This window comes from Equus quagga, chromosome 1 (assembly GCF_021613505.1).
Source record: "Equus quagga isolate Etosha38 chromosome 1, UCLA_HA_Equagga_1.0, whole genome shotgun sequence".
Lineage (NCBI taxonomy): Eukaryota > Metazoa > Chordata > Mammalia > Perissodactyla > Equidae > Equus > Equus quagga.
The window spans coordinates 120224969-120243627 of NC_060267.1; the positions used below are offsets into that span (position 1 = coordinate 120224969).

Genomic DNA, 18659 nt, shown 5'->3' on the forward strand with positions numbered 1-18659 from the left:
ATCAGGCAGGTAACATCTATGTGCCAGAGGCAGATGTTATAATAGGGAGTGGTGAGGCCTGTGGGAAAGTGGAGTATCCCATCCAAAGGCACACAAAGTCAATTTTCCCATTACTCTTCCAACCTAAGGAATGGGTTTGAGGATGGTTTCAGCCAGTGGGTTGTCAGTTGGCAACTGCTGCTTTAAACTAAACAAACAAACAAACAAAATGATATTTACTCTTAGAAGTAGGGGCATATCTGAAGACTGAATTCATGAAAAATACAGAGACAGACCTTTTATTAGACAGTATAAAAAGCTTTGTCAGCTCTTGTGCATCCCTCCTCTCATTCCTCTTACTAACGCAGACTTGGATCCTCACATACCTGGGCAGGATTAGATGCCAAGTAGGGGAGCAAAAGAAAATTTACATATAATTTAGAAGTTTTGCCTGGAAATGCCTCAGTTTTAGTAATGATGCCACAGAAGACCCTTTTCTAAAAAGAACAATGGAATCTCTTTTCAGAAATGCCTCCTGATGAAGCCAACAGAGCTCAGCATTCCATCTATTAAAAAAGCTAGAGTCTGACTTGAAAGAACAAGGCAAGTTTCAAACAGAGACAGTAATGAAGGGAGCACAGACTGCTGCTGGGGCATGCATCCCTGATCCACCACAGCAGTTCATTATCTTGGTATTGCATTGTGTGTGGACGACACGTAACAAATGGTGGAACCAAAGTAGGTCATCCTCCCTGTCTCCTAAAATGTTTAATATTTGTGAATAAAATAAGGGCTTCAGTTTTTTTCATACTACATTTTCTCTGGAAGGTCCCTAGATGATTTCCAAACTCCAGTTGAGCCTGACATGTCATTGAGATATTATAAATCACCTTACTACTGGGACTCGTTGTACAGTGTGTGGTCAGCCAGTCTTAGGAAAAACATTGAGCTATGGGCATAGGAATTATCATTTGGTCTTGGAAAACCTAAAAAACATTCTTAGAAATAAAAACAAAAGCACAGTCTATATGGTTTATACCAGCATGACCCTAAGTCCATTTCACGGAACATTGGGTCTAAAAACTGTGAATAAGTGTTACATAGAAAAAGGTTCTGTGGTCAAAAATGTTTGGAAAATACTGGGTTAAAGTTCAACAAGTTTCTTATCTACAGAACTTATCAGAGCCTTTAATATGGTATCATGTTCTAGAAGGCTAAGAATGGGCTATTACATGCAGTCCTTCTTATATATATTTCATGCTATTCTACAGAAAACTGGTGCTAAATTTCAAATTTCCTTCAACTCTCAGACATCTTTCTCTACCACAGCTATCTCTACAGAATATGATGGTATGTAATCAAGAAAATTTTATCATGTATTTTCCAAAGAAGCAGTCTCCAGAAGCAATTTTTGCAGAGATTCTGGATCTGGAATCTAATATAATATAACTTGAAAAAAAAATCTAAAGTCTCAATCTAACAAAAAGATTTTATTTTGTTAAAATTATTGATAAACTGTGAGACAATACAAACAATTGTTCGGAAAAATGAATCAAGCCATTGTATGGACAGATGTTCTAATATTCTTTCTAAGCGTCTATTGACTTATTTCTCTCCTTTATCACACTTTCTTTCTAATCTCTCCTTCATGTCTTTCTTTGTATGTCCCTCTATCTTCCTGTCTGTCTCTTTCCCTGTAACTCTGTCTGTCTTCCGGGGAATGAGTCTTTGTGTATATTTCTTTCTGCCTCTGTGTTCTTGTCTTGGAGGCTAAATATGTGAGTTGGGAGCAAAGTGTCTTGATATAGTTTGAGTTTTTTTCTTCACAGAAATAGCCAGGAATATGATGACTTTTTCATTATATTAACTGTATAGTAATATTTAAAAACAAAACATCTGGGGTTTCCAAAGCTGTAAAAGTTAGAAAGTTCTGTGATATAAGCTGGCCTGTTCCTGCTGCTCCATCCGGCTGGTAATCCAGTTGAAGAAGACAAGAACACCAGGTAAAGTTTTCTAGCAATTAGAGTCATCGAAATGATCATAATTTACACTGAATTGAGAAGGAAAGGCCTATGAACTTGTCATGGAGATTTCCCTTAATTAGAGTGATACTAAAGTATGCAATGCATTAACGGACCTCCCTTACTAACCAGTCATTGAAATGATTTTTTTTCACATATTTGTCCAAATTAGAAATGGACATAAATTACACAAAAATAAAACCCTAAGTAGAGAAAACTGCATGAAAATTTTCCCATAAAACAGTCATTTTATTCCCCCATGCTTTAAATAATGAATCTTCAATCATCTTATAAAACTGAAAAAATTATTTACAAAAACACTTCTAATTACTTTATAACAATGACCTTAGGAAGGACAATCAATCATCTCTATGACACATACAGGGAAAGGGCAGGTATTGCCCAAAGTACTGGATGTTTCTATCAGTACAGCCAGGCATCGCATAACTACCATGCAGGCGCATATACGATGGTGGTCCCATAAGATTAGTACCACATAGTCTAGGTGTGTGGTAGGCTGTATCATCTAGGTTTGTGTAAGTACACTCTGTGATGTTCGCACAATAACAAAATCGCCAAATGATGCATTTCTCAGAACGTATCCCGTTGTTAAGTGATGCATGACTGTATCTACCTGGTTAAACTTTCTTCCCCTTCTCACTCACATATTTTGGTATCTTGCAAGAAAATCTTTGGAATATAATGTGTGTTTATGTTATATCCTGGTTTGCCTATGCTTGACAAATGGGAGGCCCTGGAGGCAGATAGCCCAGGCTGACCTTCTGTCTCTGCCACTACTGACTACATGATTTTGAGCAAGTCATTAAATCTCTGCCTCAGTTTTCTTATGGGTAAAATGAAAATAATAGAAGGATACACATTATGGGGTTCAGGTTGGAATTAAATGAATGTATAGATTTGAAGGACTTGGAAGAATGGCACACGATAAGCCTTCAAGAAAATGTAAGCCATTATTTTTATTATTGTTATCATTATTATTTAATTATATCTCATTATTTTTAAAACTTTGAGACTGATACTATTTTTATGCAATTATAGATCAGTTAGAATAATAAGAAGCCCCCTAGAAATTTATTTTTGTTTGTTTTACATCATCTGCTTGGAAAAATTCTTCCCTTAAATAAATAATTATGTTTTGAGTCATCATCTTCTTGTTTATGAGTCTTTGATTCTAACTTTTAGTGCATGGGAAGTAATTAGAGATTACAGAAAGGCTGTACATGGTATTTTTAGCTGGTCCCAACCACAGATATTGAGTAGGTGCTCTCTCCCACCCCATTTTGGGTTATATAATGATTAATAAAACACAACAGGGTGTGAATTAGAATGGAATGACTTATATTTCTTCAGAATAGTGTTAGGCACAAATCCAAGTGTGTAATGCTTTTTAAAATATTTATAAATGACTATCCCATAATTTAAGTTGTTGGGTGTGTATTTTGGTGTTTTTAGTTATCAGGCAATAGAATATTATTTTTAAAATAAAAGTTTGCTCCTTAGAAATTTCTCCAAATATCATATGCTTTACTTTTGAATAAACTGCTAAGATTTTACCCCCAAATCTATATCTCATTTTACATAACCTGATCTCAGATTTTGAATCTTGAAACAGTCCAATATATGCTATTTTAAAATCATAGCTGCTTTTCTGTTTTTGAAAACACCGTAGAAGGCAACTGACCTGCAATTTCAGAGTAAAGCAAATGACAGCAATTGGAACACTTACCACAGGAAATGCATTATGTACGACAGAATATGTGTAGGACAAAAGTGGTGCATGGATTGTCAACTGCTGTCATGGAGAGAAGCTGGCTTCTATCCATTCATAGGTTGAGAAAGGAAAATGCGCAAAACATTGTAAATGTGCCAAAGTGGAGGAAATAGTTAAAGAAACGGTGCTGTATCCACCCCTGAAATTCTATGTTGCTATTAAGAATAATGTTTTTGAAGCGTATGTATTAAGTTGGGAAATGCTTATCATATGTTAAATGAAATAAGCTGTTGACAAAATGGTACTACAACATTTCGGTTCAATAAAATACATAGTACGTAAGTTTTATTTAATGATGGGTTAAGCCTGGAAGGACATATACGTGTTACTTACAAAGCAATGATAATCTCTGAGCAACAATATCATGGGTGATTTTAATGTATGGACATATTTCTGTAGTTTTCACAATTCCTATAATAAACATGCACTCCTGAAGGTGACCTACCAGCATTAGTGATGTCCAGGATAATTAGTTAGAAGCAGTTCTAAGAAAAGATGGTCGCTAAAGTGCCACTGTATTGAATTAACATGAAACAAAACTTTGTAAAACAATGTCTGTCTCTAAGCATTACCCACACTTATTAGTAGAATAGGAAATAGATACCATCCTTTTGTAAACACTTGACTGGAACCAGACACTATGCAAAGCACATTATACATATGATTTCCTTAATCCTCACCACAACCTTATGAAGTAGAAGCAATTATTATTCCCACTTTACAGATGAGGAAACAGGTTAGAAAGCAAATGTGACTTGCCAAAAGTCATTTTATTAGTAACTGGTACAGCTGAGATTCTGCTCATGTCTGTCTAATTTCACAGTTCATGATGTTAATAACTACCCTGGAATTATTAATTTGTATCTACACTTTATATTTAATTTGCATGTAGAGATCTAAGCCATAAAAAAATTCTTGGTCATAGCAACACATAGACTTACTCATAAATGCCAGTGGATTCAAAGATTTTGGAGGAGTGGAACGCTATGGAAACCAGGAATAATCAGCTTGAGGCTAAAGAATACAATATACTGACTTTTGCTTGAAAGATGGAGACTAACAGCTCTCTTGCCTGAAACTACCACATTAAAGTGCTCAGAGTTTCCAAAGTCGAACAAACTTGTTCCGAGAGACAAAATATTACCAATATGTGGCTTAGCTTCTCCCAGAGACTCAGGGCCAGATGCCATTTCCTCCTCTGCCAGCATAGACAGTGCATTGCTCTTTGTGTCTTGCATCCAAATCCTAAAGGCAATTCTATTTCTAGATCATTAGAGATAAAAAAAATGAACTGAAACAAAATGAAGATTTATAGTTTACAGACTCAATGCTTTGTTTGGCAGAGAACATGAGAAACCATCATGGTTTTATGATGTTTATTGGCTTCTAAGGCCAAGAGTTTCCTCCTGAAAGAGGATGGAACAGGTTTTCTAGTCTGGCTGTCTGCCTTCCCTGCATTTGAGTTGCCTTACTGTTTTGACTGTGATCCAGAACAAGGAAATAATCATTGTGCAGGTTTCCCCACCGCAGCTCCATTGACATGGGGCGCTGCATAACTCTTTGTTGTGGGGCTATCCTGTGCATTGTAGGATGTTTAGCAGCATTCCTGGCTTCTATCCACCAGATTCCAGTAGCATCCCCCTAGTTGTAACAAATGTCTAGATCAAAATGTCTTCAGACATTGCTAAATGGCCCCTGAGACTTGCCTTGATTGAGAACTGCTGATCACAGTGTATTTCCAAACCTGGCTTTTTCACATCTTTTTTTTTTTCTAAAAAAAGCTTGACCTTTCTATGGTACAGAATAGGCAACTGTCCACGCCACATGAGTTTGTCCCTTTGGCTATGGTTGATTAAGCAGAGGTTGACAGATGACTTGAGCTGGACCAATCATATTTAGTCTTTTCAGAGAATGCATTTAAGACACAGGAATTGATTCCAATATATTTGGATTATACCATGATGCTGAGTGAGATCAGAGTTGGCACCATGCAAATAAAAGCCTCACATGAGTCCCTAAATTATGGGGGAGAAAAGCTAAAATGCTTGAAGAGGGAACTAGTCCACACAGAGGGGAATGAAGGAGACAGAGATCAGAAATAAAGAAAAAAAGATGGTAGCTGCCTGAAGAATTATGAATCCCATAAGGTTTGGCTGAATTTCCCGTGATTGGGTTCGCCGGATTTCTCTATTTTCTTAAAAAGTAGCTTCCTTTTTGCTTGGTCTAGCTTGAGTGTGTTTCTCTTTCTAACCACCTAATGATTCATAATAAATTTAAAAAAAAGTAACACGAGCCAATCTAGAAGATGTCCTTCCTCATCTATAACTCAAGGAAGAACAAGAGACCCTGTGCCAAGAGAATCAGGTTCTAATTCCTGCTATGTGACCTTGAGCAAGTGACTTACTTCTCTGAGTTCTGATTTTCTTACTGAAGAATCTGAAGATCAACTCACATGCGGTTTTAAAATTATGAAAGATAAAGATGGGGAGAGATATTTTAGGTCCCTTTAAACCTTGGACTCACTGTGGGACGGAGCATACAAAATTATTTTAAAGATAGTGGCCAAGACTTGATATTAGAGTCAGTTGCTCTGGGCTCAAGAGTCAGTCAAGCTACAACTTACCAGTCAAAGGACCAATGAAACATTACTTAAGTCTTCTAAGACTAAGCTTCTTCATGTTTAAAACAGGAAGGAAAGTCTATCTGCCCCAGTGATCCCTGTTTTATGGTCCTCAAGCCCTTGTGGTCCACTCCCACGTTGAATAGATAGGGTTACTGGTATAACCAATAGGATATTGTGGAGGCAATGAAGTGTAAGTTCTGAGGTTAGATCATAAAACAAAAGGTCATCATGGCTTCTGTATTGTTCTCTTGGATCGCTCACTCTAGGGGAAGGCGGCTGTCATGAAGTGAAGACACCAAGATTCTATGGAGAGGTCTATGTGGCAGGGAACTGAGGTCACCTGCTCACAGCCATGTGAGTGAGCCATCCTCCAGCACCAGTCAAGCCTTCAGATCTTGACTGCTCCCACAGGAGAGACTCTGAGCCAGAACCACTCAGCTAAGTTAAATTCTTGACCCACAGAAGCTGTGAGATAATACTTGCAGCTTAAAGCTGCTAAGTTTTTTCGGGGTTGGGGGGGGGGCGGTAATTTTTTATACATCAATAAAAAGCTAGCATAGGACTGTTGGGAGGAGTAAATAAAATCACGCGTGAGAAGTGTTTAAGACAGTGCTTGGCACACGGTGAACACTCAGGGCACGTCTATCTGTTCATGAATGTACGTGAAGCACCCAGAGCCGTGCCTGGCATATGGTAAATGCTCTTAAAATATGTGTTGAATGAATGTTAGATGTTGTTAACTTTACTACCATTATCACCAGCCCCATGATCTGTCACCTCAATCCAAAATCACTTCCCAAATGAGCTAGACTCTCAAATTTCTTGACTTGGAAAAATTTCTTTACCTTAATCTTCTCTGAAAAATGTCAGAATAAACCATTCGAAAATCCCAAAGCTGGAGAAACAAGAATTCGAACTCTATGCTCAGGTCTGGCATTTGTATAACTTTCCAGATTCGCATGTACCTTGTTCATTATCCTCAACCATATTTAGATGAAATAGAAGAGTATATTATGCATGGTACACACCTAGATGAACGCCTAGAGAGAAATGTACAACCAGCTACTTACCATCGACACAGGAAGGTCGGTTTCTTGTCGTTCCAGCCACTTTCCCAGGTAGACAGGAACACTTTACTGTTTGTGACCGCTCCTCAATGCGATTCTTATTACAACATCTGTGTGCCGCTATCACTTCACATGTCCCTCCTTCTGGCAAGAGAGAAGGAACAGGGACACTGATTAGAAATGACTCAGTGGCCATTCAGGCCTGTGGGGATATGTGTGGAGGTGTTGGGAAAAGTGAGAGAAATTATAGAAATAGTTTCCATGAAGTATAATTACCAATGGGTTCTCTCCCACTATATATGATGTGATATATATGTATACACACATGTATATATATTTATGATATATATATACATATACATGTATATAAGATTATATAAAAGGTATGCGTAATCTTGGAGAAGACAGGCATTATAGCATTATACTTCAAATGCAACCGAGAACACCAATGAATAGACCTTAAAAGGCAACAATTCCAGGCCACATGTACTCAGAGGCAGTGGAGCAGTGGATGCCTGGAGCTAACATAAAATAAAGACAATCCTGATTTAAATGCATTATATTTTGGGAGCTCACTCCTGTGTTATCTTAGCATTTAGAATTCTCTGAGCTCCCATTAATGACAAGCAACTGACACTCCAGTGATACAGAACCTGTAGAGGCAGGAAAACTGCCCAGAAATTAGCATTCCCTCCCACTGCCTGCCCACTCTCAAGGGGGCTGAATAGAAAATCTAGTTGGGGAGTCATTTCCAAAATCCAGGTCTCATCCAAAAATGATAGAAACAATTGCTGGAGAAAATGGGTCTGTGCTTTAAATGGCATCTCAAATTATAGACCTGGGCATATGGTTTCGCTTAAGTGTTACAGGTCAGCCGTGCATTCATCAACATTTATTGGCAACCTAACATTTGTCACTCTCCGCTAGATTCTAACAGGCACACTGCCGAGTCTGTCTAAGGGTTGGTGAGCACGCAGGTGGGTCTTTCCAGCCTGCAGGACATCAGCTAAGCCAGTTCTCTAGGGACACAAAAGATTCTCCAAGTGCCTAGAAACCAGGAATTACCTTACCCAACATCAACTTTTGCATTCAGGAAGAATGTTTTTCATTTGACAAGAATGAGCTTAGAACATTTAGGATTCTTGGCATTTAGGATTCAGTTGGCAGAAATTCAGCAAGCATTTGTTAAGCAACCACTATATATAAGTGATTGTGTTATAAACTGTAAGGGATATGTATCCAGCCCATCCATGGTGAGCATTTGGGAAAGAGTGGAAAAAAGGAGAGGAGCGAGGGAACATGGGAGAGAAGAAGGGAGGAGGGCAGACAACACACAGCTGCACCTGTCCTGAGAACATAGCCTAATGCAGTGGTTCTCAACACAGACGTGGGAGGTGGGGTGATTTTGCTGCTCTCCCTCCCCACCACACTTGGCAAAGTCTGCAGACATTTTTAATGGTCATTACTGGTGGAGGGTGGGTGCTCCTGGCATCTAGTGGGTGGAGGCCGGGGATGGTGCTAAACATTGCACAATGCACAGGAGAGCTCCCACAACAAAGAACTAACTGACTCAAAATGTCAATAGTACTGAGGTTGAGAAACCCTGGTTTCAGATGAAAGAAACCCCCACACGGATCTCTGACTTATGGCACAGTAATTCTGCCTCCTTCAATGGGAGGGAATAGTTGGGGCTTTCAAACCAGCCTGTTTTAGTCTGAATCCCAGCTCTGTCACTTACTACCTGAGTGCCTCAATTTCCTCATCTGTAAAATGGGAATAAAAATAACACCTGCCTCATAGGGTTGTGTGAGTATAAACCAAGATAACACACGTATAGGGGTTAGCACTGAGCCTCTTTACAAAGTAAAGAGTCCATATATGCTACCTATGATAAAAATATTGATGTTATATTTCTTTGAGGATGCTTCCCTCCTTTCTGCCTCAGAAACTTTGTGAGTACGATTTTCCTGGCATACTCTCTCCTACCTCCCATCCCTCCACCCCCAACTCAAAAGCATTCACTCAATTAACTCTCCCTTGAACTGAACACGAAGGTCAGTTCCTTAGAGAACTTCCCCTAGCTTTCACTATTGTTCATTCTCTGAGTACACCACACATTTCCTCTTGCAATTGTAACTACACTGTGACCGCAGGCAAACTCTAAGTGGGGTCAGGGTCAGGGTTGTTCCTTGTTTCCTTACAGCCCTATCATTAACAACTGCTGTAGGGACTCCATAATTGTTGGTTGAACAAATGAAAGAATAAGTGAATTAATTAAAATGAACACTATAATATAGAACCAAGTTTTGTGGACTTTGGTGGATGGGGAGACCCAATTGTTTTCGAAGATCTAGGAAGGCTCCTTAAGTTCTGCATTGAAAGGTAGGGCTTCACCGGGCAATGATGAAGGGAAAGCATTTCACTAATGTGAGAGACTGGTGCCTTTTTTAAAAAACAATCTTTTAATTGTAGAACACTTTTAGATTTACAGAAAATTTGTGAAGATAGTGCTGAGGGTCTCCACATATGTCATACCCTATTATTTCCTATTTTATTGCCCTAATTTCAATATATTAATATGGTACATTTGTTACAATTAATAAGCCATTATTAATACATTATTATTAACTAAAGTCTATGCTTTATTCAGATTTCCTCAGGTTTTACCTAATGTCCTTTTTGGTTCCAGGATCTCATCCAGGACACCACCACATTACATTTAGTTGTCTTATCTCCTTAGACTCCTCTCGGCTATGACAGTCTCTCGGACATTGCTTCCTATTTTCTTGACCTTGACAGCTTTGGGGGTGTTGGTCACGTATTTTGTAAAATGTCCCTCAACTGAGATTTATCTGATGTTTTTCTCATGATTAGACTGAGGTTATGTGTTTTTGGAGGAAGACTACAGAGGTAAAGTGTCAGTCTCATCACATCATATCAAGGGTACATACTATCAACCTCACTGATCACTGTTGATGTTGACCTTGATCACTTGGCCAAAGTAATGCTTGTCAGATTTCTTCACTGTAACACTGCTCTTCCCTCCCCTCGACCCTGTCCCCTTCCACACTGTCCTCTTTGGAAGGATGTCACTATGTGCAGCCCATACTTAAGGGGCGAGGAGTTAAGCTCCAATTCCTTGACGGTGGAGATCTACTTGAATAATTGGAAATTCTTCTGCATGGCATATTTGTGCCCTTTTTCCCATTTATTTACTTATTCAATCATTTGTATCAGTATGGACTCATGGATATGTATTTTATACTTTGGGTTATAATCCAATACTCTATTATTCTTTTTTTGCTCAAAATGTTCCAGCTTTGGCCATTGTGAGCTCTTTCAATTGGCTTCTGTGTCCCTTTTTTTTAGTGGGGGGACTTTCTTACTTTCTGGCCCTACAAGATGCTCCAGGCTTATCTTGTACATTTCCTGTCCTAGAATCAGTCATTTCTCTAAGGAGCTGGTCGGGGCATTTTAAAAAACACATTAGATTAGGTGGAACTGAGGCCCTGAGATAGGACTTAACTGGAGAGGGCTCAGTATGATCCTATGCTGCAGGGAGGCACAAATGGGCATTTTGAAGTGAAGGACTGATGTGATGTGGATATTGCTCCAGAGTGACCACCTTGACCTTTAGGTTTAGGAGCAGTTGGAGAAGTGCAAGGTGGCAAAGCAGAAGAAAAGAAAAGGCCATTGCAAAATTCTGAGCTGGAAGTAAGCAGGCTTGAAGTTGGATCATGAGAAGAGTCTCTCACTCTCACCATCTGCCCATCACTGGGATTAGAGTTAATAGAACAATAGGGCTAATTGCACACAATACTCTTTAACCCAGACACCTGTAATCAGGTCACTTCAGCTTAAAATTGTCAGCTACAAGCACCCTCAGTCGAGCCAGTAATAGCTCGTTCTATGCTGCATGAAAATACCACTAACGTTAAAGTCACCACTTGGCTTTAATACAAGACTGGAGCAACATTTGTGATTGAAAATAGCACAAGGCATATGAAAGCTCCCAGGACGTATTTTGAATCTCATTTGACTTATAGTCAAGCCAGCAGACACAGTGACAGACATGCCAGATTGTCTGAGTTACTGCACTGAGTTAAATAATACAGACAACAAGGTGGCCATGAGCCCCAAAGGCAGTCCCTCCTGGCACTGTTGTAGATGAGCCAAAGGAGCGGTTCCGCGTCATCTCAGCACCCGCTGACATTTAGGAAGCTCTGATTTGGGTGCTGGCACTGTATTCGGCACTTTACCTACATTAATTATAAAACTCCCGGCAACTGTACAAGGTAATATCCCCACTTTACAGATGAAAAGTTCATGCTCAGAGAGGTGGAATAACTTGCCCAGAATCACACAAGTGTGACCCAGGTCTGTTGCACTCTAAAACTCATGCATTTTTTTTTTTTTATCCTGTCACAAGTAGTCATTCTTTGTCGATGAAAAACTTCCAAAAGGAAGTCTAACAGTTGGCCTAGGATAGTTACCAAGGTTAAGTATCTAATTTACCCCTACCCCACAAATGGACCTGATTTGCTACCACCTGTCTCTCCTTCTCTCTGCTCCAGGGACATTGGTGTCCTTGTAGGCTGTTGACTGAACATGGCAGGCGTGATGCTTCTTGAGGATGGCTCTAAATCCAGGGAGGCGTTGTTCTAAATAAGAGGCTTGCCTGGTCTTGACAAGCTAAATTATGCACCACATGGGACACACTTCTGGTAGGTCTCTGGCTCATTCCCTCACCTCCTCCATATCTTTGCCACATGTCATTTTATCAGAGGCCCACTTGACCACCCTATTTAAATCATAAGTCCTTCCGCCAGCACTCATGATCTCCCTTACATTGTTCTATGCACCCCCATCCCCACCTCCAGGGGACCTGCAACTTTCAAATATATATATATAGTATATAATGTGCTCATTTATTATACTTATTGTCTGAGTCTCTCCCTGGAAGATGATCTCAAGGATAGGGATTCCTATTGTTTTCTTTATTAAACATTGTCTGTAATATTATTATTAGGGTTGAAAAGTACTTTTAAGACATATTTCATCTAATCTTCAAAATAGTTCAAAAATAGAAATAGGACTACTGTTATCCCCATTAGCTAGTGAGGATGCAGACTTAGAGCAGCCAAATGACATAGCCACTTAACTAACAGTAATAATAATAGTATTATAGGAGTTAACCATTTCTTGAATATTTGCTATATGCCTGACACCAAGGTAGATACATTATAAACCTTCAATTCGTTTTATATTCACAAAAGCCCAGTGAGGTTATGATTACCCTCATTTTATAGGGAGGCGACTGAGATCAAGATTTAAATGCTTGCCCATATTTTATCTAGCAAGTACCTGGCAGCATCTGGACCAGCACCTCGATCCTCTGACCCCATATACAGTGCTCTTTCCTTAGTCCCAGCCCTGCACACATGCTGCCATTTCTCTGAAAAGAAGAGGAAAACTTGGCAACTGGAAATTGACGAGTGCTCCATTTTCATTAAAACCTTGTATATAAAGTCAATGACCCCAAACCATATCTTCCTCTGGCTCACAGATGATGGATTTGCACGTTGGAAGTCAGGGAGGTATTCTCTAAATAACAAGCTCATCTGATCTTGACAAGTTGAACTGTGGCTTCAATTACACTCACTGCTCTGGCACACCAATGTGGAGCCCAGAATCAGGTCTTGCAGGCCCACAGGACTCTGATATTTAGAAAGTCTGATTGACCCTGCCATACCCAAATCTCCTGATTCCCAAGGCTTACATTTGTGGCTGACCTAGCCACAGTCAATCAGAGCAATTTAATCTTTCAGTCTATCTTGACCGCGGAACCCTGGTCCACTGATTTGAGTTGACAAAGTGAAAACATTAGATCTTTGACAGGAAAAGGCTCTCTTACATCTGTAGTCCTTTGCTCAGAAGTTTTCAAGTTATGCTTTGTGGGGTTCTATGGATTTTCTGAGTGAGCTCAGTTACTTCCATTGGAGGAAAGTAGGCAGCAACTCTAATTACTTTATTTTTAACACTGAGTGTAAAAATCTATTCTTCAAAAGGATTCCTCTGCTAAGGAAAAAGTAAAAAACGACTGTACTTAGCTAATGAGCAGCTCTCTAAAGCTAATATTAAATGACAAGTATTTGTTGGTTGGATGGATGTGATGAGGATTTTTAGGCTGCTTAATTTTAAAACGGTTTATGATGAGGATTTTTAGGCTAGTTACTTTTAAAACTGCAGATGAGAAGCAGGCTCCAAGGACTGGAATTTTGCTTGCCTTTTTGAGAGACATTTGCGTTTGTGAAGGAAGGGGGGATGACCTTGTAGGGACCTGAAATTGGCCACCCCAGGATGTGTCTCTTTGGCATTGGGACTGTTTGGGGCTGATTGCTTTTGATAACAGGGACAGGGAAGGAGGCTCTGGGGAATGGAACATGCCCTTGTTGGGACACATTTACATTTGTAAGGTAAATCTCTATCTGTAAAAGGTGCCTCCCTCTCTGTACCAGGAAGAAGAAGAGAGATGACCTTATCCCTAGAAACTCTTAATGGGGAAGGCAAGAACTTAAGTTGGTTGCTGTCTGGCAATCTCATGTAACTGATTTAGGGTGGTGGCTTCTGACCTTTACTTAATCCGATTTGATTCTTGTCTAAAAGTCATGCGATCACCCAACGACCAGACCCCACCTGCACTGATACCATTTTAACTTTTTTTTCATGTTCTTTCCTTTGTCTTCGTAAAGAGATGACTCACATACCTACGCCTTAAATTTAGCCCTAACCCTCAACTCGGGGCAGCAGCAGAAGCTCTGACTGCCCGTGGGTCCTGTCCCCACGCACCAGCTCTGCCTGCCCATGGGCCCTGTCCCCATGCCAGCGGGGGCAGCAGAAGCAGCGGCAGCAGAAGCTCTGCCTGCCCATGGGCCCTGTCCCCATGCCAGCGGGGGCAGCAGAAGCAGCGGCAGCAGAAGCTCTGACTGCCCATGGGTCCTGTCCCCATGCTATTCTATTCTCTAAATGAAAGAGCACTACTGCCAGATCTTGAGAGTCCAAGAACTCTTTCTTTCGACTCCTCGGCTCACCGACCCTGCATCGGATGGATGGACGGACGTCTAAACAAAATGAAAAATTAATTACAAATCTCTCATGGATTTTTGAACAATCAAATAACATGGAATGTACTGTTTCTTGAGAAGCTTGGATGTCTTTAGTATAGTAAGCTTATAAGATACACTCCTCTCTCCCAATTTCTACATGTGTTTTACTTCTTGACTATATGAGGAGCCCACATTTACCATGGTCCACCCAAGACACAGTGAGAAGTTGATCAAATTCTGTGAAAAGAAATAAAATTCCGGACTTCTGTAGTAACAACAGGGATAGAATTTTTCAAGACCCTCTGGAACTGACTGTAAAGTCTTCTTTGTCCGTTGTCCTCATTAGCTGGCTGCTTGAAAAGGGGACAGGAAAGCAAAACGTTCCCATTTTGTCCGCAATGAAAGGGAAGAGTTAGATTTGTCACCACCCTTTCTGGGAACTGGAAAATTGTCCCTTTAAATCTTTTTCATCTGCATTTTAAGGATTACCTAGTGAACTGTCCTTTCAAACCTAACGGCCATGGTTACCGCAAAACCATAAGGATAATATTTGTCCTGTAAATGCCTTTCAGACTTTTCTTTGGTGCCAATGCCAATCCATTCTTAAATTTTACCTCAATCCAAGCCAAAATGATTTCAAGATGATTTATGGCCTCTTAAAGCAAAGCCATTTAAGTGCTCAGAAAATTGAGCTTCCCAGTTTTACTTATGGATTATTCGGAAAATGACTTCTTTTCTGGATTTCAGTTAGCATCCGTAGATCCAGCAAATAAGACAGGTGAGGTAACACATTAGCTAACAGTAGAGAATGTGGCACAGGGAACAAGCCAGTATAGAGGTTATTTGTGCTATTTACTATTCAGATTTTCTAGATTATTGCTGCTATCATCACTTCACTTTGTCTATAGAAAACAAATCTAAGATAAAATATTAGAAATTAGTCTCATACCCTAAATCCAGCCTCATAAGAGGTCCCATTGTTTTTTCGGATTATAAGGTAAACGCAGTAATTATCTGGCTAATGCAGGCCAATATGAAAAAGTTAGATGGACATCACTTCCCAGTTCTTCCACTCCCACAAATTTTCAAAATGGTGGCCTTGCTTCTCATTCCCTTTGTTCCCCAAGGTGGCAATGGGAAGGTCCCCTGCAGGGATGCTCCATCGGGCAGCTCTCCACTTCCTCTTCTGCTCTTTCTCTTGGGTTTGTTGGCTCTGAGTACATTATCAAAATCTTATTTTTTACAGGAAGAGAAAGTTTCTAATATCCAAAAAGGGAAAAAAAGACAGCTTTTCAAGATTATTTCTGGCAGCAGCAACTCTCTCTGAACTGGAGAAGTTAAAAAAATGCCAATCCCAATATGCTCCTAGCAATGATCTCTCCTCCCCAGCTCAATGCATCACTGTCTTGCCCTGTACGAGCGAGGAAATACAAAGAAGATGAATTGCTAAGGGTAACATTTCTTTTAAAAAGAGTCCCTACTGATGACAATTCTATGCCACAATGGAAAGGGAAGATGAGGTTAGGAATGACTGGCAAGCAGATGGCTAAAAACTTGAAGGCTGGCATCATAAAACAGAGTTTGCTCTCAGAATGGACATCTTATAGAAATAGCAGATACCAACCAACTGAATTGCTTTGGACTACAAACTGGGTCTACATTTAAGAACGGGCATTTGTGGGAAATTGCTAATGTCTTTGGCCAGAGAATTTGACATTCAGTAGTATATTTTGGTGTTGATGGCTTCATGTCCAAGACTGAACATAGCCAAGCAATTCAAAATTATCACGACACCAGGTTTTCTGGGAAACAGATGCTAGGGTAGAGTGTTAAGTTGGAATAGAAGAGAATTATCTTACGGATAAAAAGATATCATAAGTCTAAACCCTGGACATTTTGTTTTTGGCCTCTGTAGTCATCACTCAGTCTTCTTCAGGTGGTCTCCTTGAACTATACTGTAAGTTAGATTCCCCTGTTATATGATCCTACAACCTCTTGTAATTATCCCAAAATAATATTCAGAATGCATTATTTTGGTATTTTTAAATAATGTCTCACTTTTCTTGTAAAGGGTAAGGGCAGGAGTTTTTCTGTTTCATCACTTTGTCCCTAGAACTAGGCTTGGAATCTGGCCCATGTTTGGTCTGTAAATATTTGTTGAATGAACCTCTTCCCCAAAGACTAGATTTGACCCTCACTGTGACTCTCTTAGCAAGCCAAACTTCTCTTTTGCAGCATGTCTCCTTCTTGGGATGATTGGTTCAGTCCCTGTCTATCCTGTTTGGCTGAGACACTCTATGATGGCAGAGACCACATCTTGTTTACTTCTCTGTCCCTAGTGCCCGGTGTGATAGTAGGCATTCATGCACTTGCTAAAGGATTGAATGATCAAATGACTCAATGATGGAAGAGAGGAAGAAAAGGAAGAAGCAGAGGAAGAAAGAAGAAAGAAGAAAGGGAAGGACTGAGAGGGGAGAAAGAAAGATGAAGAAAAGAGAAGAAAGAGAAGGGAAAAGAAGAGAAGAATGAATATAAATGAATCCTCTTTGGGGAATTTTTCCTAAATATCTGTGATGTGGTCTTTTCAGAAAATGAACTTGAATCATAAATGTAGCTTTTGCAAAGAAGTGGCCTTCCAATACACTTCTATAGAAAAATCAACTTGGAAACTTGGTTTGGGGTAGAGCCAAAATGTACCAAGGAAAAGCTTTTTATTCTAAGCGAAATGACTGGAAAATGAAATAGCAATTAAGAGTAACCATAAGGAAATTTTAGTCCTCATTAATAGTTAAGCCAGGATATCTCTGCTTATAGTCAAGGATAACTTTTAGAGGAAATGAATAAAACGTGATTAAGGAATATTAAGACTGACACGATTGCTCGAATCCTAGCATTTTCACTTTATTGCAACTAGTCCCTTTCTTTAAAAGCTAAGTGTAAGACAAAGCGCAGATTTTTTGAGACTCACTTTTGTAAGACTTCTTGATCAAGCCCTTATGAATAGCTCTCTTAGAATCTATTGTAGCGGATGTCAGAAATGCATATTTAAGACTGTGTTAAAAATGCTTTATTGACCCACTGGAATGGAAGGTAGCTGCAAGTGTCTTTGTCTGTAAATCATGGACAGGGGAGACACTAAGGGAACTTTAAGCATGTTTTGGTTGAGGAGGGAGAAATGGCTGTTTGATTTGTTTATGCCTGAGATTAAACAAATTACCATCTCCTCCCTCTTAGGGCTCTAGGGTATGCAGAGAACAGACAAATGTAGACAAAAGGAAGAAATTCTGGGAGGGACAGCAATGTTTGAGGCAGGGTAGCGTAATGAATAAGATTACAAATTCTACAGCCGTGCTGCCAAGATTCAAATCCTGGATCTGGTGCTTCCTATTACTTTCCATTCTATGCCTCAGGTTCTCATCTGTGAAGTGTGGATAATAATAGCCTTAACGTCATACGATTGTCTTGAGGACCAAGAAGGAATGAGAATTAAATAAGTGCAGGCAAAGTGATTATAATAATACCTGGTTCAGAGTAGTCTTTAAAAGATATTTTGCTGTTGGTAATACTATTGGAATCATCAACTTTGATTAGATCAGGATCATTACTGGAAAAAAAATGGACTCTTCTCATTTTTTTCCTCTTTTCATCAATATGGACCATTCCTCATGCCCGTCTTCCTACTCTCACCCCAGGCCAATGACTGGGAAACTAATTTTAGACCTCATTATCCCCTTGAAATAAGATTGCTAAAAGTAATGTAATATCATGATAAACTCAACACCCATCCCCTAGATTTTTTCTTTTTTTTAAAGAAGAAAATGGCTTAAACATTGGATATGTTGAAATTCTACTTCAGAAATCATTTTTAATAACTGCTCTCACAACATGGAAATAAATTTTACTCAAAGATGCATCAATGAGTTTACAAGAAGCACATCCTTGATTCCTTACTGTTCTTTAAATACTACAGAACTTGCATTCTTTTCCAGTAAGGATGCCTTAGTAGTATTAGGGAGGGGAACCCAAGTAATGGTTTAGGTATCAGACTGCCTTTGTGCTATTCTTAGATCT

The 18659-nt window shown here is 39.5% G+C and overlaps 1 protein-coding gene across 1 annotated transcript in view; it reads right to left on the reverse strand.

The window, feature by feature from the left end:
- TAFA1 (TAFA chemokine like family member 1) overlaps window positions 1-18659 on the reverse strand; it is a 463888-nt gene that overhangs the window by 95112 nt on the left and 350117 nt on the right. The window contains exon 2 of the mRNA XM_046644146.1: window positions 7486-7626. Coding sequence (XP_046500102.1) covers window positions 7486-7626 — 141 coding nt within the window. The remainder of the gene's footprint in view (window positions 1-7485; window positions 7627-18659) is intronic.